General features: G+C 33.3%; 1 protein-coding gene across 1 annotated transcript in view; it reads left to right on the top strand.

Moving 5' to 3' along the window:
* Window positions 1-1,560: 1,560 nt before the first annotated feature.
* The window catches only part of LOC149074463 (galactose mutarotase-like), an 87,994-nt gene continuing 61,783 nt past the window's right edge, over window positions 1,561-27,771 (top strand). Inside the window, exons 1-2 of the mRNA XM_089246942.1 lie at window positions 1,561-2,118; window positions 11,962-12,116. Coding sequence (XP_089103068.1) covers window positions 1,911-2,118; window positions 11,962-12,116 — 363 coding nt within the window. The 5' untranslated portion in view covers window positions 1,561-1,910. The remainder of the gene's footprint in view (window positions 2,119-11,961; window positions 12,117-27,771) is intronic.

The following is a 27,771-nucleotide window of genomic DNA, read 5'->3' as shown; positions in this document are numbered from 1 at the left end:
TAATGCAAGGACACCACGTGACTCGGTGAAAACAAACACGATCCCCCATAGAGATAAATGTTAAAATTGCCGATTTTAACATAGAAAGGTTTTCTGCCGCATCAATAATTTTAAAAATTGAATTTTTGATTTTCGAAATATTGAGTTCGCTTAGAGATACGGAGCCCAGAAAATTAATTATAAAATAATGATAGAAATGAATTACCTTTTGGGTTTAATAATACAATTGAATAATCGACGTTTGGATATACCCAAAATTCCAAAAACCACTTTTGAGGTTGATATCCATGCAATAACATTAATTTCAGCTTTTTTATTTATATCTTCTCAAGCACGAAAATGAAAATTATTGTCTCCATATTGTTTTATATTATCCAATTGCATTAATCCGTTTTGAAATTAATTCTGGAATTATTTCTTAATTAATTATTATTTCTTTCATTACTTCTGGAGTGATTGCTTTAATCAATTCTGGATTTGTTTCTTTCATTAATTTTGGAACTATCTTTTACTTTAATGCTGAAATTACTTCCTTCATCGATTTTGGAATTATCTCTTCCATTAATTCTATAATTTTTTTCTTTCATTAATTTTGGAATTATCCCTTTTTCTTAAAATCAACTTTCATTAATTCCGAATTATCTTTCATTAATGCTGGAATTATCCCTTTTTCTTAAAATCATCTTTCATTAATTCCGAATTATCTTTCATTAATGCTGGAATTATCACTTTCATTTATTTGGAGATGAAATTATCTCTTTCATTAATTTGGTACTGAAATTATCACTTTCATTAATTTTGGAATTATCTTTCATTAATTTTGGAATTTTATCACTTTCATTGATTCTGGAATTATCTTTGGTTAAAATTTCGAATTTTTTTTTAAGTTATTAATCTGCCTGTTTTTGCTTCAAAAAATGCTTGATTAAAGCTGCAGAATTTCTTCAATTAATTTATATGGGCCCATAATTAATTTCAAAACATCCTAAACTATATGGAATGATGCAGTTAGATATTATAAGACAATACGGAGATATTTATTTTCATTTTCGTGCTTGAGAAGATATAAATAAAAAGCTGAAATTAATGTTATTGCTTGGATATCCACCTCAAAAGTGGGTCTGGATAATAATTTCATATTTAATTTTCTGGGCTTCGTATCTCTAAGCGAACTCAATATTTCGAAAATGAAAAATTCAATTTTTAAAATTATTGATGCGGCGGAAAACCCTACTAAATTTCCGCATGCTATGATAAAATCGGCAATTTTAACATTTATCTCCATGGGGGATCGTGTTTGTTTGCACCGAGTCACGTGATCCTCCGACGAAAGATGTTTGGGGACATCATTCTCAGCACTGCCAAGGCGGAGACCGCTGACGTCATGCTCGCTCCAGTAATATAAGCTCGATGGCCTCTTACTCTACTTATAACGCCAGCCATAGAAAGTGTCAGCACAGCGACTGTTGAGAAACACTGCAGCACCTGTCAGCAGCGACACCTATTATGCAAACATTCTTTCTGGTTAGAGATTAATCCATATCAGATTATTTTTATAATATACATGTGTGTTCTTCGAAATGGCAACATGAGCTGTTTGTTTTAAAAATATAAAAGTGTCTGGATCCCCATGGTCCGGCGATATCACGTATCCCTCTAGTTCTTCATTATATTGCTTTACGCAGATTTCTACGTTTCGAATAGCTTTTCAAAAAGGTCGGCAATTATTTTGCTGCCCCAATAATAAAAAGAGAACGTTACTAATAAATTGATTTTGTGAACTAAGTTATAAATTATTCCGTGACTTATCTCGATAATTTAAACTGAATTTCTCGTAGAATTATGTTTTAAAGCGCATTAATCGAGAATAAAATCGTAAAGGAAATCTCAAAACCACTTGAAGAATAATAATGGATGATTCAACCACTCTTGTTGAGGACTGTTTCGGTATACTAAGGCAAGAGAATCAACCTACGGATTTAGTGAGAAGATTCACAATTTCTAACCACAAAATGAGTTTCCAGGTCATAACCTATGGAGCAGCTATCACTTCTATCAAAGTTCCAGACAAGAAGGGCGTTGTAGAGGATGTTGTCCTTGGCTTTGATGATTTAACTAGTAAGACTATCTTTTTATTGCTTCATTTTCACTGGTTACCAGCTCAAAACCTAATCACATACGTGAATTTAATTTTATCCAGTTGAAACAATATAAGGAACAGATTATAGTATAATGCAGTAATTTTAAACTTTTGTCTTCCACTGCTACATTGGTGGATATGTATCAACTGCTCCCCAGAATAGTCTAACAAAGGACCATTTCATGGTATTTCATAATCATACATTAATATGGGGCAGCACACCATGACGCCCTTGGCAAAGGTTGACAATGCCCCAAAGAGCCATGATGTACATTTTGAGAACCACTGGTACACTGAGTATACAGTGTCTAAGACGGACACTGTATGAGACGGAAACCTGTCTTAAACAGAACAAATATAGTCTTGTGAATGATGATGCGTTTTCAATCATAGGAAACCTCTTCATAACGGAAACTGTCTAACACGGAAACGGAACTCATATTTAGTTTATTTGTAAATACAAAACCTGCTAAAATGGAAATAATTTTTGGCCAAGTGCAAGTTTCTGCCCTTTGAATGTGAGGAAAGGTGAGTCGTTCTGATCTCCTTTTTGTTAGGCGAACACTTTCATTTCTTGGAATACTTATTATCTGTCTGAACTGGTTCTGGGGGGGGGGGGGGCTTGAGAGGAAGCAGATTTACTATTCAAGAATTTAGTAGAAGCTTGCTTAGCATTTCATTTATGATGGAAATGGTGACTTTTCTTAGAAAACTCCTATTTTTGGAAAAAGTTTGATAATTTTAGGAGAGTAATACGCAAGGGAGATTGAATTATTGTTCACAATTTTGCGATACCGCGTTTTGGCTACTGCAGAGATTTTCCATTCAGTGTAGAGATGGCCATCTGCAACAAGAAACACATATTGAATTTAAACACCAAAATGGAGGTTGTACAGGCATAAAAATGTAAAATTTGAGTGTTAGAGATATGCAGGATCTTTTTCTTTCGCAAACGTTATTGGTTGTTGATTTCATTGTCCTTGTTTTTTTAGAAAGGTATGTAATTTCTCAACTTTTATTTTAAATACAGTGAAACCTCGCTACAACGGTATCCTTTACTATGATAAATCCCTCAATAGTAGTGTTTCTCAACCGCCGGGCCGTGACATTCATACCGGGCCACAACTGATCTGTTGTTTCCTTTTTCCTTATTCATGTTTCATTAATCATGTGTTTGACCGGGCCTTCCACTTACAAAAATAAATGAAACCAGGCCACGAGCTTCCAAAGGTTGAGAACCACTGCTCTATAATGATATTTTTAGGAGATTTTTGAAACTGCTGTAAAACGATATTTTTTTATACAGTGATACCTCACTTTTCATAGATAATCTGTTCCAAAACAATCGGCAAAATTCGAAACTGATGAAAACCGAGGCAATTATTTCCATATGAATCTATGTAAATCAAATTAATTCATTCTCGAAACTACAAAATAATACCAAAAACACATTTTACAGAGAATAAATGTAGTGTTGAATATTAAAAACAATAAGAAATTAATATAAAATGAATATAAAAGACTAATGTAAAGAAGAATAAATGAACAGTTAACATGGCATTTATATTTTTATACCTTTCTGAAGACTTCTTGGCATATGGAAGACATCGAGAAGGGGAAGAGAGAGGTGCAGGTACTAGCCTATTGTTTGAAAAGGGAATCCCCCCCACTCCCCATAAGGACCTTAGGTATGAAGGCACTATCTGGGATCACTTCCTTTCTTGGTCTTTTAGCACTAGGGCGAACTACAGAGACATTGGACCCATGTCGCACAAGAAAGCTGTCCAAAGAGGTTGCTGTTTCTGCCACTTTAAGATTTGCCTAAAATGGAGCAAGACAATATCATTAAACAAGTTGCAGACACGACCTGCAACAGCTTTGTCTGGGTGATTTTTCACCACAAACCCCTGTTTCTTACCCCACATGGAGAAGATGTCCTTAACCCCTGAAGAAGGCACATTCTCCCCAGTCTCTTCCTTCTCATCTGAAGCAACTTCATCTGCCGTCTGTTGCTCTTCTAGGTGAATGTCTTGCAGCTCTTTAGTGGTGAGTTCTTCATTGTGGTCATCCACCAACTCTTCCACGTCATCACCACCCATACAATTATATTTTGCACAAACATGTATTAATTACACTTTAAGATGCGTAATATTTTTTAATCACACACAGATTAACATTTTGTGTTGTAATTGAAATAATTTGTTTTAATATGAGTGCTTCATTGGAAAATTATATATTGCACATCCTGGTAAGATATTTATAATGCTAAAAAATATTGTTTTTAAAACTTATTTGTTATTATTTCACAACCAATGAGGTGAAATAACAAGCATTAATTATATGTACTTCAATTAAACAATAATTGGTGCACATTTTTATTTTCTTCCAGTTTCTTCTGGAAGAAACTCAACCCTTATTCTTAGACTAAATAAGGGATCAAGATTAAAAATAAAACATTCTAGACGAAATATAAGATTGAAAATAATAAAAACCATGATTCTTTCACCTACGATACAATACGATACTTTCAATACGATAGTCAGGAAAAAAAAAACTTTCCGGGTTTTTGGTCGAAACCAGTCTCTGGGTTCAATAAAAACCTGATTGCAGAATTAAAACTATAACGGCTATTTTGTAAAAATTAATAAAAATTAAAGTGTGAATATACAACCTGAAAGAAAATTAATTGAAAATGAGATATTCCTACGTGAAAAGCTGAATGGAACATACTAGGAAAATGGTAGAAACGATGCAACGCATCAACAAACAACAAAAAAAGTTAAATGCTAACACACTCTATTGATTCAAATACCATGCTCTATGCAAAAGCTGGTTAATTTTTCATAAGTGTGGTCATTGCTAATGTGGCGACTTGTTACTCCAAAATTGGCAACCCTGATAGCCAAATTGGTATCTACTAGTTTTGATAACCCTTTATCAGCCACATTAACTAACCACATACAGTGATACCTTGGCTAAGGAAGAGATTTGTTCTCAAATCATGTTCATTAGCCAAAGTCTGAAACATGATTTCGATAGGTTTCTGTAAAACAGCGTTTGACTTAAGAAAACTAAATACAGCTTAATCACTTAATCAAAGATTTTTCAAACTTCAGGAAGCCAGTTACTTTCAATATTGATATTATTCATGCTTTACGTCTAACAGTAAGTTCTAAGAAACATATTTTTGTAAATCTAGCATCATACATTAATAGGATATTTGGTATGTTTGTGCAAAACAAATTAGCTAACCTGGTACTTCAAAGTACCATCAGTAGATAAAAGGTTGAGCAAAGATGAACGTGGATCAGAATTCATTCACCATTCGGCAACTGCAGAAGGTATGCCATGAGAGGAATTCTTTTAAAACTACCCAGAAAAATAGGATTTTCTGAAAAGACAACTTTTAAAGGAACTGTGCAGAAAACATTGGTACTGTTATGTGGTGGAGCATTGGAATGAGTTTGACAGAAGTTGCATTCTAAAATTGCTGCAAGAGCTTTTAGAACCTCATACATACAGCAAAAAGAAATTGTCAATGGAAAGAAGAAAATAAAAGTTTGCAGCCCACAATATTAAACTTTTAAAGCAAGAAAATGAAAACAGCATAGATGAATTGAACTACTTGCAAAGAAATACGAGTGATAAAATATTTGAGTGTATGTTCTCATTGAATTTATTGAAGAAAATCACACAATCTTTACAAATACAAATACAACGCCACAACAGGCAAATTGCCCAACGAGGTGGCTGACTTAAGAACATCATGGATCCCCGAGCCATTTTTTGGAGGCCCTACCTACTACTACTACACCACACATGCACCCCCCCCCCCCGCGGAACTTCCCAACGAATCGGTACATGCGGGAATGTGCGTGTACGTGTAGTGAAACCTGACGTGAAGTTTTTGTTGTTTCTCTGTAATGCTTGTTATGTGTAGTGCTGCCATTTGTCACTAGTTTTTCTAACTATGAGTGAAGTGTTATGATTGAATGATTTATCGTTGTAGGACTGTTGCTCTCTGTGGCGAGACTTTTTAACGGGGAGATCGGCTCGCATTTGCGCCTTGAAGTTGGGAACCACAGAAAACCAACTTCAGCCGACCACCACTGTGGGGTTCGAACCCGGATCCTCGCATCGCAAGTCCGTCACTATAACCACTCGACCACCACAGCGGCTTTAGAATGAAGGTGATCATAAGAATGGCTCTCTTTCTCAATCAACTTTAACTTATTTTTTGCTTTGAACTTATTTCTGAAAATTCATCTAATTTCAGAAGAAATTTTTTAAACTTTAAAGGTTTCCAAAATCTTCATAACAAAAACTTTTGAAACCTCTCACCATGACAGAGAATATTCTCGAACTAAAATATGTCATTGTGAGGTGACAAATATAGACAGGGACAAATATAGTACAGGGTGGTCATAAAATAATTTCGCCAATATGCAAGTCCCTAGCGGCCGCCAAAATCAAGGAATGCAAAAGAAATTTAAATTATAAATGTTTAAGAGAATGCGCTCAAGAATGAGATGAGAAACGGAACCCTAGCTCTCACAGTGGTTTTCTGTGGTTCCCAACTTCAAGGCGCGAAATCCCTTAATATGACGACCCTCTTATGCTTACATATATAGGTAATTTCCTCATGAAGATTGGAGATGTAGTTCGAATCCTTCAAACTTCACATAAATCAAGACTCCACATCCTTTTATATCAGATCTATTTCTTAAAAAATTATCGTATCCTGAGATGCATAAGAAGGATTCATCCCCATCATTTGCCCAAAATTCTGTAAAGGCTACAAGGCCTAGGCCTTCCACTACTATCATAGTTTCTAAAAAACCTTCTTTATTACCCAAGCTCCTAGTGTTTTTTTAGCACACGTTTTAATTTGCCCTGTGATTTAGTGTTGATCAAGAAGCCATCCAAGTCAGAGGTGGGTAATTTTCCATCAATACTATTATTATTATCCTTAACTAACCCACATTCCCATCCATGTAGTCTGGCAGTAGAGAAACCTAACAGAAGCCTACCTTAAACCTCCCAGACCCCTGCCTATTCAGGTGAATCCCATCCCAACAAAGCCACCAATCGGTGATTACAGAAAGCTCCAAAATATGTGGCTCCAAGAGAGAGGAGCCACATTAGTTGAGGTGCTAGATCCTACTCCTAAATTTCCCATTACCCCATCTGAACCTCCCCACCCAAAGCAGATAAGTCCCGTTATTCTGATAGAGACTCGCTAATATTCGCTCCTACCTGATTTCCTGATTTGTTCCCACTCACAAGACTTCCCTCTCAAGGACCTTTCATCTACGAAAAATGTTTTGAATGTTGCTTATCTCCCCCTCCCCCCATCCAGGGAAGACAGCAGCGCTTGAAACCCTGAAAATCCCTAACCATAGAATCCCTGATAATCACACCACTATTGCTGTCCCCTGTCTACCTCATCTAAAACCACCCATTTCCCCTTTGAACTGTCATTTGTAGAAAGAATGATTACTTCTTCGTAGACAGGCAGCTCCATTATCCCCAGACTCTACAAAGCCCTAACTTTCTTCTGTAACACTTCGACCTCAAGCTCCAACTTTGCACTCTCCAAACAACCGATAAACTTGAAACCATAAGCTACTACATCCCTAGACCAGGGACCATCCCTGTCCAAAAGGTTGAGAACCCTTGATCTAAGCTCTTTTGGTACATCGCCAATCGTTGCCAAAAAAGTTGACAGTTATCACTAAAATAACTAAAAATCACCAATGGCAAAAATGAAGCGATACTGCAGAGGATCAGGGATGCTCTAACTAGATGCGGGGTCCAGTGCAAAAATAATAACAAAGCCAGAGGTGCCTCAACAATTTCGGGCCGATTTTATATATTCTGTGGAAATGAGGAATCAGCATCCAAAAGTTCAGAATAGAATAACAAAAGTTCATATTGTTACAAAATGTACAGGAATGCTGAAAAATATCAATACGAAAAAAAAAAAAAAATAGACATGATTAATTAATGAAAATTTTGAAAAGATGAAAATTTTAAATTGATGAAAGAAATTATTCGAAAACTGAAAATTAAGAATAGATGAATTGAAAATAAGAAAATAACAGATTTAATTCCAGCATTTATGAAAATTCAGAATCTTACCATTGTAAGTGCAATCTTGCCTACTGCGTTGTGTGATAAAATAAAATAAAACAAATAAAAATAGATGTAATTAATAATTCTAGAATGGAGATGAAAATTCACAGAATTCTAGAATTGATAAAATGTCAGAATTCTGGAATTGATTGAATTTTAGAATTCTAGAGTTGATTGAATTTTAGAATTCTAGAGTTGATTGAATTTTAGAATTCTAGAGTTGATTGAATTTTAGAATTCTAGAGTTGATTAAATTTCAGAATTCTTATAATTCATGAAAATTCAAAATTCTTATAATTCATGAAAATTCAGAATTCCAAAATGGATGAAATTCCAGAATCCCAGAATGAATAAAAATTTAGAATTAATGAACATTTTGAATTCTAGAGTGGATGAAAATCCAGAATCCCAGAATGGATTGAAATTCAGAATTAATGAAATTTCTGAATTCTGGAATTCATTAAAATTCTGAAGTCTAGAATTGAGGAAAATTGAGAATTCTGGAATTCATGAAAATTGAGAGTTCTTCCAAAAATGATGAAATTTCAGAACATTTCCAGACAACTTCAGTGGGTCCCAGCAGATTTCCAGATCATTAACCATTTAAAGGCCAATGCTCTATAAATGGAACATGGTTTTTATTTACAAAAATATCAGATAAAAATTCATTCAAACATTTCCGGTTTTCTATCGTATATATAGAGAAGAGTTCAAAGTATTTTTTAAATAAATTCAGAAACTTCAGGTTAATAAAAACTTTTTTAAACAGAATTTTTTTTTGAAATTTGACATTTTGTGAGCATTTTTCCCCATTTTGATTAAAATTTGCCAAAATTTCAGTTTTGAAGTAAGTTGAAAATTATTTGGTGTTTCTACCACTTGATATATCAATCAAAGTAAATCGATTATTTTTTTGCACTGTTACACGTGAACAAGAGCTATGTGTGTTCAAATACGCATGTTCCATTTATGGAACATTGGCCTTTCAAGAGAGCAGGATTCCGGAGCTATCTAATGTGCAGTGCGCTGCTTTGATTTTCCCGTTCGAACCCCAAGGTGTTGTCATCATTTAACATGTGTATAGGGGCAAATTCTGGGTAATATGACACAGAGGAATGTGCTTTCTGGGGTGAATTGTTTATATTTTTATTGAGTGAGTACTTTTTTATTCTTGCATTCTTAGAAATACATGTTTTTGTGAACCGCAGATTAATCAAATTTAGATCAGCAATCGTAGATAGTCTTATCTTCAGCTGTATGTAACCATGTCCAAAAGATATCTCACATTAGAAGAAGCTGTAGGATATTTAGCAATTTTTATATATATATAACTAGTAGGCTATTTATACCTTGCAGATATATGTCAATTACTTGCTAATGAAAATGGGAGCATGACGGATGAAGATGTTTATTGTTGAAAATGATCTAGTGACAACAGTTTCAACTGATGTATGTGGAATGCTAGAGATATTTTGCAACTGCGAGGATGAAGTATTAGAAACTCCCGAAATGTGTTCTTCAAAAGATGTAGGGCAAAAAAAGTGCAACACTCATGTGAACGTTTCAAGAAAAGGCAAAACAGTTTTGAGCAATCTGAAAAAAAAAAAACATTGCATGAGATAAAAAAAATTCTTCCTAAAATCTTATTAAAACCTCAGCTCTGGATTCCATTGGAAAAAAGATTTGTCATATAACCATTATAGCACATTGAAAAATTCAGAGTTGCTGGAAGCTGATCGTATTTCACATTTGGAATTCCGAAGATTCTGAAGAGAAGTGACAACTTTCTGAACTCAACTTCAAATGACAAGTGGTAACTTTCTACGAGCGAAGGAGCCAGGTCCACGTTGTCAACTGAAAAAAAGATGCCAGGTCATCTGATGGCCATTATATATTGTCTGCGATGCAAGGACGGGGTGCGGCTTGCCGAAAAATGCTAAACGCTACCAATGTGACCAACGGGTCAATCAAAGATGTTTTCCTTTTATTACAGACATTAGAAAAAAAACTGAATTTTCTACACATAGTTTTATATTAAAATCAGTATGCATTGTGAATTTGAATTTGTAGTAGAAAATAGAAAATTTTGCATGATAACTACTCCAGAAATAAAAAATCATGAGAATATAAGCAATACCAGAGTTTCCGCTTTTACCTCTCTCTAAGTGCCCATCATGGAAAACAAAAAAAAAAAAAATTTCCTTCAAATTTCAAAGTCGATCTATGTATAGGCATGCAAAAGGACCTTGAATTCCGAATTTCAAAACAATAAATGATTTTGTTCATGGTTCAGCCTTTAATACTAGAAAGACGGATGGGGGGGGGGGGGTCTTTATGACCCTGCACACTGTTTAAGCTTACATATCTCTGCTAAGAATAAACCGAACCACCTGGAATTGCTCAACTTTTCCTGAATGAGCATGTTCTTATTGTATGCCAAAGCTTTTTTCATTATCTTTTTTAACAACAAAGATACGAGCGAATATACCTAGAAAGATGGAAGGGGGTCATTGTGACCCTTCCTTGTATCCTATCACATTATGCGGTAAATACTACTGTCATTGTCAGAACTGATTTCTAAGTAGGTTATAATCCTTCTGAAAGTCTGTTTTTGCATTTGACTTTCCGTGTATAACCTTTATCTTCCCCTCATTCTTATCTGCAATTGTCCATCAGCAGGTGTGTAATTTTTGGTTTTTGTTTTTTGTCAAGCATTCTTTCCATATAATCCGATAAACTGTTTGTCTTGGGATGTAGAAAATTTGAGTATGTGATCATTTCAGACTGCTTAGAAATGGCGAGAAAACGTATATTTACTGTAGAAGAAATACTCCAGAAGTTGCAAAGATTAGATGAGAGAAACTCTGGAAGCAGTGATGATGAAAGTGCAGAAGAGCATGAGATCTACCCTATGCCGAACTGTGAAGAAGCAAGTAGCCATTCTGATGATGAAGATTTAAATAAAAAACATCTATTTCTCCAACGGTGCATCAGTTGGTACAAAATAGAACGCCATTGAGAAACAAGAAATGCAAAATTGTGAGAAAATATACCTTGTTGAAGCCATAGAAATGATCTAAGAGTCAAATGATTTCTATCCTATAGCCTAGTAGTAATCTATCTATCACTGGTGAAGAACCAAACTTAAAAACTACAATTCAAAATGAAATAATATAAAAAACCCCTGTTGATGAAGACAAAAAACGACAGAAATGCCAAGTAAGAAGGAACTGCAAAGGCAATAAAACACTTCAATTTTGTAAGCAATTGATCTATTATCATATGATTTATTTTTTAAAAAATAGCTGCAGGAAAAATTAAGCCATAACTCTCCCATTGAACTCCATGCTAAAAAAATATTTTTTTTTGGCTCTCCTGTAAAATTGGGTTTTTTGAGTAATGTTCTTCTGATTCTCTCAGGTACAGATTTCATTCATTGTTATGCTTTCGACAACCATCAAGAATTATTGTCATATTTAAGTGATGTAAATGTTTTTTATGAGGTGATAATTGAACAAAGGGTTGGAGAGAAGCTTACAAACACATGGGCTTTATTTTTTTAGCAAAATTTTTCTAAAATAATGAGAAACTTTCTAAATAGCAATTTCAATACTGCTTTTCTCATTTTACTCTAGGACATGTTTTCTCTGAAAATAGAAAACCATACTTATTGTGGTTCATTTCAGGTTATTTGCATCATCCTTATTACTTTGGTTGTACGATCGGGCGTGTTGCTAATAGAATTTCAAAAGCTTCTTTCAAGTTACAAGGTAGGGAATATTTTTTGGAGCGAAATTGTGGAAGAAATCATATTCATGGAGGATTAAGAGGCTTTGACAAGGTAATGCTTGTAACATTAAATAATGATTGATTAAATAATTTTTTTCTTCATTATTTCTAGTAAAATTTCAGTCTCCTACTGATTTTTCTTTTCAATTTAGTATTTAAAAGTTCATTTTGATAAAAAAAAAACCTATTTCTCTTCTATAATTTTAATCAGCCATTTTCCTGTTCCTTATTCTATCAGTTCTCAGTTGTATTCTTGATTTTTGCTGCAAGCTTTTATATTATTCTAGTTGGTTGTACATTTAAGTAACACAACTGAGTAAGAACTTGATACTTTTATGACTATTATTACAGCAATATCACTGACGTACCATAGCACATCAAATGCCTGAAATTTCGGAAAAGAATGCTGAAAACCTTTATGTATTTATTATTAATAAAACTTTTGTTAAGATGCCCCACTGAGAAATCATTCTTTTCCACAAGAGAGTGTTTTCCCCATTCTACAACAGCAGTGATGACGACAACTGAGCATCAGTGACTCTATATAATATGATGGGTGCATTTTGAAGTAGTTTATCACTGTTCAAATTGGTGGCCATACCTGAGTGCAATAAAACTCACCCAGTATTTTTCCTATATTACCTGACTGTTCCATAATTCCTGCACTTCCTATATATACAGGGTGAACTAATCTACCAAATGAAAGGGGGCGATAGACGACCCAAGTAAAACATAAAACATCTTTCCAATCCTGTCCTGTCTCAATCATTTTCGTGTTATGGGGGTAATGGATTTTATGGAAGAAAAATGCATCAAATCGGAAAAAATCTGAATTTGTGAGGTTTCTAAAAGACTTACATACAAAATAAGAACATATTTGAAAAGGTCAGATAAAACCATAAAATGCCACAATTTCCATCAAAATATCTGAATTTATTGTCAAGCTATACAAGCATAAAAAGATTGGCGAAGTTCAAAAATGAATTGCTGCAGAATTCTGTAACTGCCAATTCTGCACTCTTCTAGCTACAATTGGTCAAATTTATCAAAAACTTGTCCAATGCAATGGCTTTCAAAAGAGCCTATAATGAATCGTATCAGTGAAATTTAGCTTTTCGTTAAAAGGCTAAAAGGCAAAAGGCTAAATTCAGAAGAAATTTAGCCTTTTGTTAAATTACATAGCTGAAATCTGCATTTGTCTCTAATGCCTTAGGAGGTAAGAATTTTTATTTATTCCCCCTCCCGAAAAAAATCTCCAAAATATTTTTTTTCATAAGTTGTTGATACTTTTAAATGTTAGCAGACAGCCAAATATTTTACATTGTCCTGCAATGAGCCCATGGTTCACTGAAAATGTTGTGCAGTAAAAATTCCCATAATAGGGTTTTCTATATTTTTCTTAAAATTCTCCCAGATTGTTCTGCAGTAACACTAATTGTTCTACAACATATTTTGGCATATTCTGCTTTAGGGACAGACATGCTGACATAAAATCAGAAAGTTTTGGGTTCTCAGGTTCCAATTTAGAAATCATGCATAGAGAATTTTATGTGCTAATTATTTTAGGTTCTATGGCATAGTTTCACAAACTTTGCATTCCATCTCCCCCTTCATCAGCAATTTTTTTCCTCTCATCACCCCCAACTCAAGTGAACCCAGAGGATCCGATGTTAAGTCTGTAGCTTCTATTGTCCCCCTGGACCATTCCATCGCCCACTTTGGGAAACACTTTTATGGGAAACTGGGTATTCGTTAAACCACAGGTATTTGGCTGAACCCAATATTCGGCGAAAAGCCAGAATAGGCTTAATACGGTTAACACAAGCCAACATGACCAATACAAACAACCACCTCATATTCTTGGTTTAATATTTCAAGTTTTTAGAAACATGAATTTTATTTTTTCATTGTTTATAAAATTAATTTTTGTTAGCCGCATGTTAATCTGTTTAAGGTCATCTTCAGCTTTAGCAATCAAATGGAAAAGTATTTCTATCTTTAACATATAAAACAGTATCATCCACAAAAGACGCTATCCTACTATACAATTTTAGAAGACATAACTCATTAATATAGATTGGAGTAAGACCAAGTACTATTCCCTTTTTTTTTTGTTCATTTAACAGCCTGTATTCATCCATAGCAATTCATCTCAAACCATCGGGAAAGCTCACCACAGATTCCAATTTTGTCTAACATTTTTTAATAGTAGAATCAATACAATTTTCAAAAAGAAAAAACACTAAAATGGCAATCACAAAAGTGAATGAATATTTAAATCAGAGTTTAACATCAATAATTTCTCTATATCAGTTTTTATTGATTTTAAAAGGGCCTTTGATAATTGGATTTGAATCTCAGTGAAGGAGTCTATATGTTCTAAATAATTTTTCTCTGTTCTTTTTATTTTCATACTTCATTCGATTATTTTTGAAAAAACTGGGAGTGCAGAGATTAGTCTATAGTTCGCTAGGACGTTTTCATTCTCTTTTGTAAAAATCGGGTAAACAATAGATACTTTCGGTTCTGGATTAAAAATTCCTTTACTTGGTAACATATTTAATATTTACAATAACCAGGGTATGCCGATTAAAATCAGCTTGATATGAATCATGATTTTAATCACTTGATTTAAAAAAAAAATCATTGATTTAAATCACAAAATTTAAATATCCTTTTTCCTTTTAACTTCGATGATATTGAGGTAAGAGTAATCTAGTATGTCTTGCATGTTATTGAAATCTGGTAAAGTCCTTGATTAGAAGAAATATAGAAGATCTGATAAATATAGACTTGAACCTAATCCCTAGAATACAGTGCAGAAAGATCGCTGTCCTATTTCTAGATTTTACGCATGGAAGGAAAAAATTCAGAAAAATATTGGGACCTTAACTTATATAAATATAACTGCACCAAGTATTTGTAATGCATTACAATGGGGCACTAGGATTCCCCTGATGGAAAAAACCAAAAATAAAGTTTTTGTATAGAAGCCTTGAATATACACTGCTCAAAACAAGTAGGGGAGCAAGCAAAAAAGTGAAGAAAACTGTGCGAGACAGCCACGTATTGGCATACAATGGATAGTACACGCGTATCAATGCGCAATACAGAAAAACGACGTAAAAAAAATTTGGAATTAAGCTTTAATTCTTTGAAAATATGGAAAAAACATGAAAAGATGATTTAGGGCAACAATTTGGTTACATGTAAACGATAAAAAAAGTACTGTTTAGACATGATGCATGAGTTTTAATAGGGCGTGTGGTCTCCTCGAACAGCTAAGACTGCTGTACACCTGGTTGCCATGGATGCGACGAGGTTATCGATCAGACTTTGGGGAATACTGTTCCACTCCTCAAGAAGTGCAATCTGCAAGTCTCGGACAGTAACAGGCGGCCTTGGTCGCGCAGCAATGCGTTGTCCGAGCATGTCCCAAACATGCTCGATTGGATTCAGGTCAGGAGAGCACGCTGGCCATTCCATATGCTGTATTGTTTGAGCTTCAAGCATGTTCTCCACCAGACAAGCTCTATGCGGTCGGGCATTATCATCCTGGAAAACAAAGGAATCTCCAATGGCTCCAGCGTAAGGGATGACATGAGGTCGCAGTATCTCGTCTACATACCTTCGTGCCGTCAAAGTGCCATTCCGAATGATATGCAGGTCCGTACGTCCTCCTATGCTGATTCCACCCCATACCATCCAACCAGCTCGTCTGTATTGTGACCTTTCACGAACGAATGCGGGGTTATTTCGAGTGCCCCTGTCCCTCCATACCAGAACACGTCGGGTGTCACACTCCAGATTGAATCGGGACTCATCTGTAAACAGCACTTGGCTCCAATCATGTTGCCTCGAATCTCGATGTTCAGCAGCCCATCTTCTTCGGGCCGCACGGTGGCGTGGGGTCAACGGAATGCAGACCATTGCCCTACGTGGATAGAGCCCTCCCTCATGAATCCGATTGCGTACTGTTTGGCTGGACACCCTTCGTCATGTTGCCAAGAGCAACCGTCTTTGCAGCTACGTAGCATTCTCTGTTCTGTTTCGACGGGCTGTTAACCGTATATACCGGTCATCAGTTGCTGTAGTGGTGCGTGGCCGACCTTGCCCTGGTCGACGTCTAACATTTCCTGTTTCTTGGAATCGATTCCACAGCCTTGCAACAACACTTCTGGCGGCCGCTGTGGTGGTCGAGTGGTCATAGTGACCGATTCGCATCGCGGGGACCCGGGTTCGAGCCCCACCGTCACCACAGTCTTGGTCGGCTGAAGTTGGTTTTCTGTGGTTCCCAACTTCGAGGCGCAAATGCGAGCCGATCTCCCTATTAAAAAAAGTCTTGCCACAGAGAGCAACAGACCTACAAACAGTACAAATATTCAGTCACGACACATCACTCACTTCACTTCTGAGATATAGATGGCAGCACTGAAAAATCATACAAAACACTAGATACGCACTCAGACTGTTAGGTACACGCACTTACACTTCCGGCACAACTCACTAGGTAGTAAATTGCCTATGGCAATAGACCTGAGTTGTGCTCGGTTTGAAAAAAAAAAAGTAAAAAAAAAACAACACTTCTGGCGACTCCAACAGCGTCCGTGACACTACGTTGTGTTTGCCCGGATTCCAGTCTGCCTATAACACGCCATGCCATGGATTCCGGTAAATCACGTTGTTGAGACATCCTCAAGTCACCTTGTCTCAAAAAAAAATACTGCGCAATCGAATTTCACAGTTACGGCAGTAAAACAGACGTTTCTGCAACATCCCGATTTCTGCCCTTATCTCCTTTTTCTGCTTTTTGACGTCATGAACTTTGATTTGCATATGAAGTTTTCTTCTTCCGTTTCCTGCTAGGCTTTAAATTATGGATGATTCATTTTATGTCACTTATCGGTATACATCTTTGCGTAATTTTGTTAAAACCATGTGCTCCCCTAATTGTTTTGAGCAGTGTATATATATATATATATACTATGCCCTAATTACTGATTTCAAATATTAATAGATTTCGTACCAACATAAAAATACTGTGGGATGAAATTTTAATATGAAAAAAAGTAAAAAGTATAGAGTTTGCTCATCTTTTAAATCTATGAAAGAGTAAAAATGTGTCAATTAGTAAGCAACATCATGGAAGTCTGAAACACATAATAAATGCATCTATCAATTATGTAAGAAAATATCTGGTCAATAGAATATGTTTTTCATTTAGTTAATGCTGAATGACACTTTGGTTGTGAGTGAATCGAGACACTTGCTCCATATTTGATACTGATACACTGATAGGCATTTATTTTAGGGAGGGAGCCTTCATGAATAAAAGCACATTACAAGAAAAATGTTAATCCATGAAGAGTTCATTTGAGCTCAACGACTTTTCATGTTACATAAACACAGATTTTTGGTGTTCGTATTTCTTTCTTGTAGTTTATTTGCTTATTCTTTGTTCATTCCTGAATGCTAAATTACATTTGATAGGTTAGGTAAAAAAATATGTATTCTTAATAATTAATAAGGTTTGTTTTAATCCTTACAGTGACAATCCCGAGATATTTCATCAAACTTGATCCGCTTTATTTTGGTGATCCTGAAATTACTCAGGTTTTTAACACACTTTTATTTCCAATGTGGCAGTTATAATGTGGAGCAGGAAAATTTTAATAATCACTTGAAGTGTTAATTGAAAAGAAGTCAATTAATTTAAACTAAAAAACCTTATTAAATAAAAAAATTTAATTTAAACTAAAAAACCTTATTGAATAAAAAAATTTAATTTAAACCAAAAAACCTTATTAAATAAAAAAATTTAATTTAAACTAAAAAACCTTATTAAATAAAAAAATTTAATTTAAACCAAAAAACCTTATTAAATAAAAAAATTTAATTTAAACTAAAAAACCTTATTAAATAAAAAAATTTAATTTAAACTAAAAAACCTTATTAAATAAAAAAATTTAATTTTAACTAAAAAACCTTATTAAATAAAAAAAAAGAATTTTTTTATTTATATTTTTTTAAATCATGATTTTTTCATACTGATCATTATGATATTTGGCTGTGATTTTTATCATTTTTACTGGTATATCATATCTTGTCACTTTATGTCCATTCAGTTCAGAGATTATCTTGTGTAGATCATTGTTTCCAATGCCTGACATTATCATTGAAGATATTGATGCATTGCTGTAAAAGTTTGAAGAAGCTCCTGTATTAGAATGTTCACTATCTAAACTTTTTGATATAGATTTATAAAATCTGTATTAAAGTTTTTTAAGCCAATTGTTTGCAGTTTCTGTATATGTCAGGCAGGGTTGTTTGGTTTAAACCACGTTGGTTTAAACCATGGTTTAAACCTTGGTTTTAACCAACTGGTTTTTTTAAAAAAACCACTTTGGTTTTTTTCAAAAAATCAGATAAAAGTGGCCTAAATATCATTTTTTTCCCTGAAAAATATCATATTTGTTCATTATTAGCCAAAATGTTTCATTTTTACCTTATTTTATATCCTTGGGGTACATTCTGACGGTATATCTTTAAATGACATAAGATTTTATAAGTGGTTTTTTTCAAAAAGTCTCATAAAAGTGGCCAGAATATATATATATTTTTCATATGAAGTATTTTAGTCATTTAAAGTTATATATAAAAGCCAAAATTTCTCATTCTTACAACATTTTCTAACCTTTGGCTACATTCTGATGCTCTATCTTTAGCAAATTCATGAATAAGGATTGCATCACACATCTAAATGTAGTGGTGTATTATCTCACAGGGTTTCTTTTTCCGTTCACAAAGAAGCAGCTACAGTAGTGACACCATCATGCTAGGGGCAAGTGGTCCTATAATCCAATAAAGACACCAGCTGTCCTTGAAGGACAAAGACTAGTGTACTAGTTGTTACATTACCTCACATACATTTTCATTCCCATAAGAAGTAGCACATCTCCTACTGTATATCTCCCAGTCTTAATATATTCAATAGTTGTTTTTTTTATAATTTCACACACACACTGTTAAGCCCAGTTAATCAAGGTTCTACTGTATAGTAGTAACAGATTTATAAAAAATAATCAGCTATATACAGGGTGATTATAATTTAAGTTTTGATTCCAAAACTATACAATAAGTACTGATCGAAATGACCTGAAAATTTGCATGGATACTCCTGAAGTAATGGACGTTTCTTTCGCAAAAGAAAAAAGTGCAAGTAGACGATGCTGTACTTGGCCAAGAGTATAATCTATTTTGTGCAACCACATCATTTCGGCACTTCCACAGCATCAGTGTGTGGATAGAACTTCTATCAAGATGCACATTGCAATACCAGCAAAGCAGCTGCTGAAGACCCATTTTGACAGGATGCACCTTAACCCTTGCAACTTCTGGCTGTGGGGGTACCTCAAAATGTTATAAACAGTGGTCAGATTGTAAACTTTGGTGAATTGTAATCTCCAGCACATTCCCTATATGTTAGAAGTTCCTCATTCCTCAGGAATATGAACGGGGGAAAGGGGACGCGTTTGGTTTAATAAAGCTGAATTGCAAGCACATCCACATTATGACCATGGCATACTCCGATTCTGCTGTTGAACAAGAATATTTGTGCTTTCAGCCTCATAGCCAGAACACGCGGTTGACAACATATTTAAAATTTTTTGAGTAAGTTGTAGTTATTTGTTCAATTACTTAATTTTTTTGTGATGTTTCCGTGAATTATGGACTCGTGCAATGTTATAATTAAGTTATAATTTTCCCATGACTGGCTATCGTTTCCATTCTGCAAGCAAATTTCCCACGTGTTGGATGATGTCATTAATTTTACATTTTAAAGTATTTTTTCCCCTTTATCAAATAAAATTGAATTTTTTCAGGAATATTCATGTCAATTTTCAAGTCATTCTGACAATCGCTCTTTTTTTACAGTATTTTGAAATCAGAACCTTAGTTATAATCACCCTGTATATCGTAAATCATCGTTAATTAATCTGCATTATTTATGCTTCATTAAATGCATTATATTCACCTAATTTATATTACTTTTTGCAAAATAGCTTTGTAATTAAGTATACTGAAAGTAACTGGAGAAAAACCTTTATATATTATATGATTAATAATAACATTAAAGGAATTTTCAAACACACAGTAATCCATTGAGTTAAGCAAAAAATAATTAAATGGCAAAATGGTTTTTGTTAAAATGTAATAAATATTTATTGATTAATTAGCATGGGAATAGTGTTAATTGCATTAATAAACATTTTATTTTAGTTAATTATTACAAGTTTGAATGATTTTTCAGAAATTTCATTGTTTTTAATGTTAATACTATTTAAAACAAAAAAACCGGTTTAAACCAAAAAAACCTGGTTTAAACCAAAAAAACCCGGTTTTTTGGTTTTTTTCAAAAAAACCGGTTTTTTTACCAACCCTGATGTCAGGGTAATTTTTAACATTTCCTTTTGTTAATGTTTGGTCTATAAATTCGCATTGTGTTCAGGGGAATATCATTATTACAATTTAAAATTTGTTTCTCCTGAAGTATTCGTTTTTCACTATCTTCATCTCAGAGCCTTTTCATAATTTTTATACATATCCTCATAGTATTTGATATGGAGGAATTTTTTGTTTTTTTGTGAAGTTTTTCTTTGATGTTAATTTTATTTATTAAATGTTTGTTTATCTAATTTTTATCATATTTTCTTTTAATTGGTTTTTCAGTTTCACGTAGGTTTCTATTCAAAGTAGTAATATCTTGAAATCATTTACATTTGCTACATACAGTAAAACCTGTCTATAATGATACTGTAGGGACCTAGAAAAAATATTGTTATATACAAGTTATAGTTGTAGACTGTTTGAGCATTTTCACTATTTCCCATTGAATAGGAATTCCGCTGGGACCAAAGAGAATATCCAGTGTACGTCAATTTAAATCAGCTTGATTAATATATTAAATCATGGTTAAAATCACAATTTCAATGAGCTTGACTTTTTTTAAATCATTGTTTAAATCGTGTGGAGAGAGAGAGAGAAATTAAAATTTCATTTTTCTTTCATTTAATTTCAATGTTGTTGAAGCAAAAGTTACGTAGTATGGTATGCATGTTATTGAAATGTGGTAAAGTTCTTGATTAAAAGCAATATAGAAAATATGGTAAATATATATATATAGACTTAAACCTAAATCCCTAGATACAGTGTACACAAATAGCTGTTCTATTTATAGATTTTGTGCATGAAAAAAATGAACGCAGAAAAATATAGGCAGCTAAACTTATATAAATATAACTGCACCAAGTATTTACAATGCATTACAATGGGCACTAGGGTTCACCTAATAAAAAACAGAAAAATTATTTTTTGCTTAAAGCCTTGAATTCTATTGCCCTAATTGTTGATTTGAAATAATAATAGATGTTATACCAACATAAAAATACTGTTGGACTTGAAATTTTAATATGAAAAGTGAAAAGGTCCAGAGTTTGCTAATTTTTTAAATCTGTGAAAGAATAAAAATGTGTAAATTAATATAATTAAATAAGCATCATGCAAGTTGGAAACACGTAATAATAAATGCATCCATCAAGCCCAAAAAAAAATCTTGTGAATAGAATGTTTTTCATTTAATTGATGCCGAATGACCATTTGCTTGTACAGGGTGAGCAAATCGAGAGAGAGAGAGAGCTGCACCATATGTGACACTGAGTTGCCATCAGGCATTCACTTTAAATGGCCCCCTCCATTTAAAGTAAATGCCTGATGGCAACTCATAATCATGCCCTCATAAATAAAAGCATTCTAACAGAAAAATTTTAATTCATGAAGTTAATTCAGGCTGTTACATAAACCCAGATTTTTGATGTTCATATTTGTTGCTTAATAGTTCATTTGTTTATTGTTCATGTGTTAGTTTATTCATTAATGCTGAATTAAATTCGAGAGACCAGGTGAAAAATCATGCATTCTTGACGATATCAATTTTTTTAATTAATAAGCAGCCAGTTAATTTAAATAAAAAAAATCAGATTTAAATTTAAAAAATTGATTTAAATTTAAAAAATTGATTTAAATTTAAAAAAATTGATTTAAATTTAAAAAAATTGATTTAAATTAAAAAAGTTTGATTTAAATTAAAAAAAATTGATTTAAATAAAAACTTTTTTTTGATTAAATAAAAAAATCATGATTTTTTTCATACCCTGAAAATATCAGTATAGACAGTATTATTATATACAGGTTTCACTGTATCATTATCTTCATACATGTTGTTGCAAGTTATATTTACCATAGATTTCTCAAATTCTTTGTAATTTATTTTATTTTGTTTGTTTCTTGGGGTGCTTTCATTTCAGATTTTTTAGAAATGTATCCTAATATTGGAAAGTGATCAGTTATTTTAGTATTTTACACAGTAAATTGATATATATTCAGAGTGCCCTCCCCCCATATCTAGATTCTCTAGTAATTTGATTTTTTAAAAATTTCCTTACTTAATAAAACTTCTTAACAGCTGTAGGTAAATGTTCATTTATAAAATAACCTTTGCGAATGGAATTTAGGGTAGATCAGCAGTCAGATTTTCCAATTTGTCTGTGCTTATCCATTTCATTCTGGATTGTTCCGATGAAAATTTCTCTATAACTGACTTAGGTTTGTTTTTTACTCGAGTTGAAACCCGATGCGTAACAGTGTGTAGGTGTTAGATGGGATAGTCCTAATTCACTTTGTATGGTTTTAACAATGCGTTTAATATTTTCATTTCTGTCCTTAGGCACTCCATTTATTTTGATGTCACATGCTCTGCTATGTTTTCAATTAAGTTAATCTATCACTCATCTCATGTAATGCTTGTTTGAGAGAATTGTTTTCCATTTATATAAATGATTCTGCTTTAAATACGATAAACATATTGGGGTAAATCAAGAAGATATCCATACTTCAAGAAAAGAAAACCATTGGTATTTTTATGGGTATTTTACTATAATTTATCATGTATTATATAGTTTTTATAATTGCATTTTAATTGGGGGTTGCTGTATTTTAGAAGTATATGACATCCATATTTGTTATGAGCATCTTCTCAACCACCTCGTTGGGCATTTTGCCTGTTGTGACCTTGTATTTGTGGGCATTTTTGTTGATGTTATCCACCATTGTTCTGTCTTGTTGAGATCCTTTCCAAGGTCTTTTATGGATGCCGGTTAACATTTATCTATTGTTTGATATCCTCAACATTCTTTCATAGCTGTTCTTGTTTTTCAAGGACACTGTTTATAGATTTCTCTATCATATAGATCATCTCAGTTTGGAAATCCTAGACCATTTTTCTAGTTTCAGGAAGCATGTTTTGATTGGAATATCACTGTCGATGTCCATTGTTTCCTGCTCTTCCAAAATCCTAGTATTTTCTAAACGTGTAGCACATTTTTCCATTGGGCTTGTTTCTCTGGTGTCAAATGTTGATTTGAGTTAACACATGCAACATGAAACAAGTTCTTGCAACCAATACATTTAATATTGCCTTTTTGTTTGGTAATATTACCATTACATATGCTACACTGCATTATTTTGATAGATATTTGTATAATTATTTAATTTTAAACCTATAAATAGAAGTCACGCATGTTTTATTCAAGGCTATTTGGCAACTCATTAAAAAAAAACGTTCATCTATTTTATTTAATGTTTTCATTGTAAATTCAGTGTTAACCCCTTAACCAGCACAGCAAAAATCACTAAAGCCCCTTCAGAATGCCATATCTTTTTTGATGAAGTAAACTTCTGATTTTCAGCAGGTGCAAACTAAAGAGATGTAGGGGAAAGTGTTCCATTGAGAAATCAAGCTCACAAAATATCTGGGCTTGTCAAAAAATAAGAGACTCTGAAGCAAGCATTACATTATAAAAGTTTTAGAAAAGTTCTTTTATAAAACTTTAAAAATGCAACCATTAAGTGTATTGGTTAAATTCAAGCAAATGATATGCTTATTAATTGTTTTTTTTAAAGGTTTGCAATAGATCTTTTATCAAACTTATAGTGTAATCCCAGCCTTAAGGTGGCCAGATATCTTGTCAATGCCACTTAAAGAGCTAATGTTTTTTTTTCTATTATTCAAATAGTTTGAGTCTTATCATTAGTCTCAAGTTTTTCTCTTATTTTATAGCATAGATTATTTTTTCTTTTCTATTTTTGTTCGTTAGTATGTCTAGTCTAGATAAAATCAAATTATGTATAAATCAGTGATTATTATTGTTGTAGAAATTGTAGAAGTTACAATAGATCAGGGGGAGTAATTATGTATATAAATAAAGAAATTAAATCAAGACAAAAAAACATTAATTTCACTAAAGCAGATTTTTTTATACATCTCACAGAAAATGATGTTAATATTTTGCTCTCGTACCGTTCACATGCATATACAATTACACAATTTAATGAAGAATTAGAAATCAATATAAAAAAATCTGAATATTTGCTTCCTGCGCCTTGGTTGGGACCCTTGGATTTTAGTTGTTGGTGAAATGAATATAAATTAAAATTTTTTGTGGTCCTCATGGGGGGGGGGGGTGCACAACAGGGCTGCAGGCTGGGGACCCTCATGGGGGAAGTTGACTCATTTTGGAAGGGTGCTTAATGAATCTCATTGGTTTTCTTTTTGTTGCTTTAAGATTGTAAAATTCCTCAGTAAGCTGGTGCTTTCACATGCCACTTTTCATATCATTCTGACAGAGTGGGACGAAACAAACAAGATATGATGTGACGAGAAAAAGGGTGTTGCCGCCGCTCTCAGTATAGCTATGTTCATGAACTTTTCCCTGATATTTAATTTTTAATAAAAATTTTTGACTCATTCACAAATTCAGATCATGTGAAGCTGTCATGACTTGTAAAAGAAAAAACTAGATGAGTTTTCTTAAAAATACATTTTGTGGCTTTTTTTTGAAAAAATTAATGTATATGAAAGTATTTAAATGAAAAATGAAGTTGTTAGTTATTTTGTAGCTTATGAGCATATTTTCATAAACAGTTTACAGTGATTTAACTCTTATTCGGTTAACATCTGTTATCTGTCTCACAGAAGTGGCCACGGCAAGATAAAAACAAAATTTATTGCAAACTTCCGATTTCTTTAAATCATTTTAATACTGCTACCGCAACTCTCATTCTCTTCTTTCTTACTACACTTCTCAATACCTAATCCTGATCATCATTCTCTGTTGCTGTTCGAATTTGTGTTCTCAAACAGTCGCTTGTTACTCGCGCATACATTGTCATGGCATATATCTTCCTTTTCAGTAACTGAAATTCCTACCCATCACACTTTTAATTCTGAAAGTTGAAATCTTGGAATAGAAATTTAAAAAAAAAAGACATTTAAATGAAAATCAATCCACATGCAGGCTTCTTTTGTCTTTAATGGTGCAATTCGGGGGGGGGGGGGCAGGCAGCTGCGGTCCCCATGACTCCTTAAAAACTCCTTATACTTTTCATTTGAAAAATTTTGTATGAGCCCTGTTTTTGATATGACAAGCATCAAAAACTGGTTTAAACCATCAAGACCTAAATGAATGCTTTTAGATAATGTTTTGAATACAATAAGTATGTAACATGATGAAGAACTTACCTTTTCGCATATTACAATGTTTTATTTTTAAACATTAATTTATTACAAAAATTAAAACAAAATACCAATTATATAATTTGCAATTTTGAATTTTTCGACACACAAAGAATCTAAAACAGATAATATATAATTTTATGGCTAATTTAATCTAAACTATTTTCAATTTGCTGAGCAAAATAAAGCTGTTTATTTAAAATATGTGATAGAGGATCAGGGTATTTGTTTAATATCACAGTATTGAAACAGTGAAAAACTTATTTTCAATGTTGTAAAACAGTTTTTTTTAACCTGATATGTTAAATAACAAAAAAAACTTTTATGCAAATTGAAGTGTTTTACATTTTGACTTAAAATTACTTAGTGTAAAATATCTATTTTGATATTTTAAATTTTCTTATCGGCTCAAAATTTTGTTCCATATTAAAAATTCTCACTCAGCATCTGTCAATGCACTAATTCATCATCATCAACAACAATTTTCAATCCACTGCTGGATGAAGGTCTCTTCTAAATTTTTCCATTTTGCTCTGTCTGATGCTTTAGCAGCCATCCAGTTGATTCCAGCCACTTTCCTGATCTCATCAATCCATCTTGCATGGGGACCCCTTCTCGGATTTTAAACACCACAGTGGTACCAATCTAGAATACTTGTGGTCTGTTGTCCTGTCTTCTTGCAATATGTCCAGCCCATTTCCATTTTAATCGTTTAATTTTTTCCATGATATCATATACCTTTGTGTGGTTCCTTATCCAAGTGATTCGTTTTCTGTGTCTCCTTGTGACGCCTAGCATACATCTTTCCATGCTTCTTTGTGTTGTCTGTAGCCTTTGCATCATCTTGCTTGTGAGTGTTCATGTTTCAGCTCCATAAGTCAGTGCTGGTAGCACACACTGGTTAAACACTTTTCTTTTCAGGCATAATGGCATGTGACTTCAGAATTACAGTTTTTGCCAAAAGTGCTCCATCCAATCCTGATCCTTCTGTTTATTTTATTAATGATTCCGTTATCCATGATAATTTCTTGTCCCAAGTATACATAGCTTTCTACTTCTATCTCTGTGTTGTTGAGCAAGATTGTCCTCTTCAATGCAAAGGGGTTGAACATAACTTTAGTCTTTTGAAGATTCATTTTCAAGCCCACCTGAATACTTGCCTTCGCCAGTTCTTGTATCATTTCTTCTAGTTCGTCTAGATTACTGCTGATAACAACAATGTCGTCTGCAAAACGCAAATGGTTGAGAAATTCTCCATTTATTTTAATTCCTTTTTTACCCCAATCCAGTTTTCTGAATACTTCTAAAACAGTGGTAAAGAGTTTTGGTGAGATAAGTATCGCACTGTCTGACTCCTTTTCCAAATTTAATCTTTGCTTTTCCTTTATCCAAACGAATTGTTGCAGTTGCTTTGTCATATATTTTCTTGATGATATTGATGTAAGTCTTCTCTACCCTAATTACATCTAGAGCTTTAACAACAGCAGATGTGAAGACATAGTCAAACACTTTCTGAAAATCAGTGAAAGTCACACACAATGGTAAGTTGTATTCCTCGTGTCTCTCTAAGTTCCCTCCTGATTGTTTCGATGTGATCCATTGTGGTGAATCCACTTCAAAATCCTGCTTGTTCTTTTGGTTGAGCTTTGTTCAATTTGGATTCAAGCCTATATGTCAGCACTTTGGTGCAGATTTTATAAATTACTGATAGACTTATTGGTCAATAATTCCTGATATCCTCTTTTTCACCCTTTTTATAAAGAAGAATCATCATTGTATTATTCCAATCTTCAGGCACATCCGATTTTGTGAGACAATTTGTGAACAAAGCAGCTAGCATACTGGAAAATTTTTTCTCCTGCTTCTTTAATAATGTCTATTGAAATCCCATCTTCACCTGGGCATTTTCCTTTTTTCACACATCTTATAGTCTTATAGACTTCTTCTTTCAGCACAGGTGCTACTTGTACAAATTCTGCTCCATTTTCTTCCTGCTCCCTTCTCTCTGTCCCAATTCTGTTCTTCATGTTTGTATAGAGTATTATAAAATTACTCAACAATACTAATGATTTCATTT

The sequence above is a fragment of the Pholcus phalangioides genome, unplaced genomic scaffold (genome assembly GCF_987345545.1).
Source record: "Pholcus phalangioides strain wild (caught in Gottingen) unplaced genomic scaffold, Ppha-v1.0 ptg000017l_1, whole genome shotgun sequence".
In the NCBI taxonomy this organism is placed as follows: Eukaryota; Metazoa; Arthropoda; class Arachnida; order Araneae; family Pholcidae; genus Pholcus; species Pholcus phalangioides.
The sequence above is the reverse complement of the archived record's forward strand: the minus strand, read 5'-3'. Positions and strand labels throughout refer to the sequence as shown.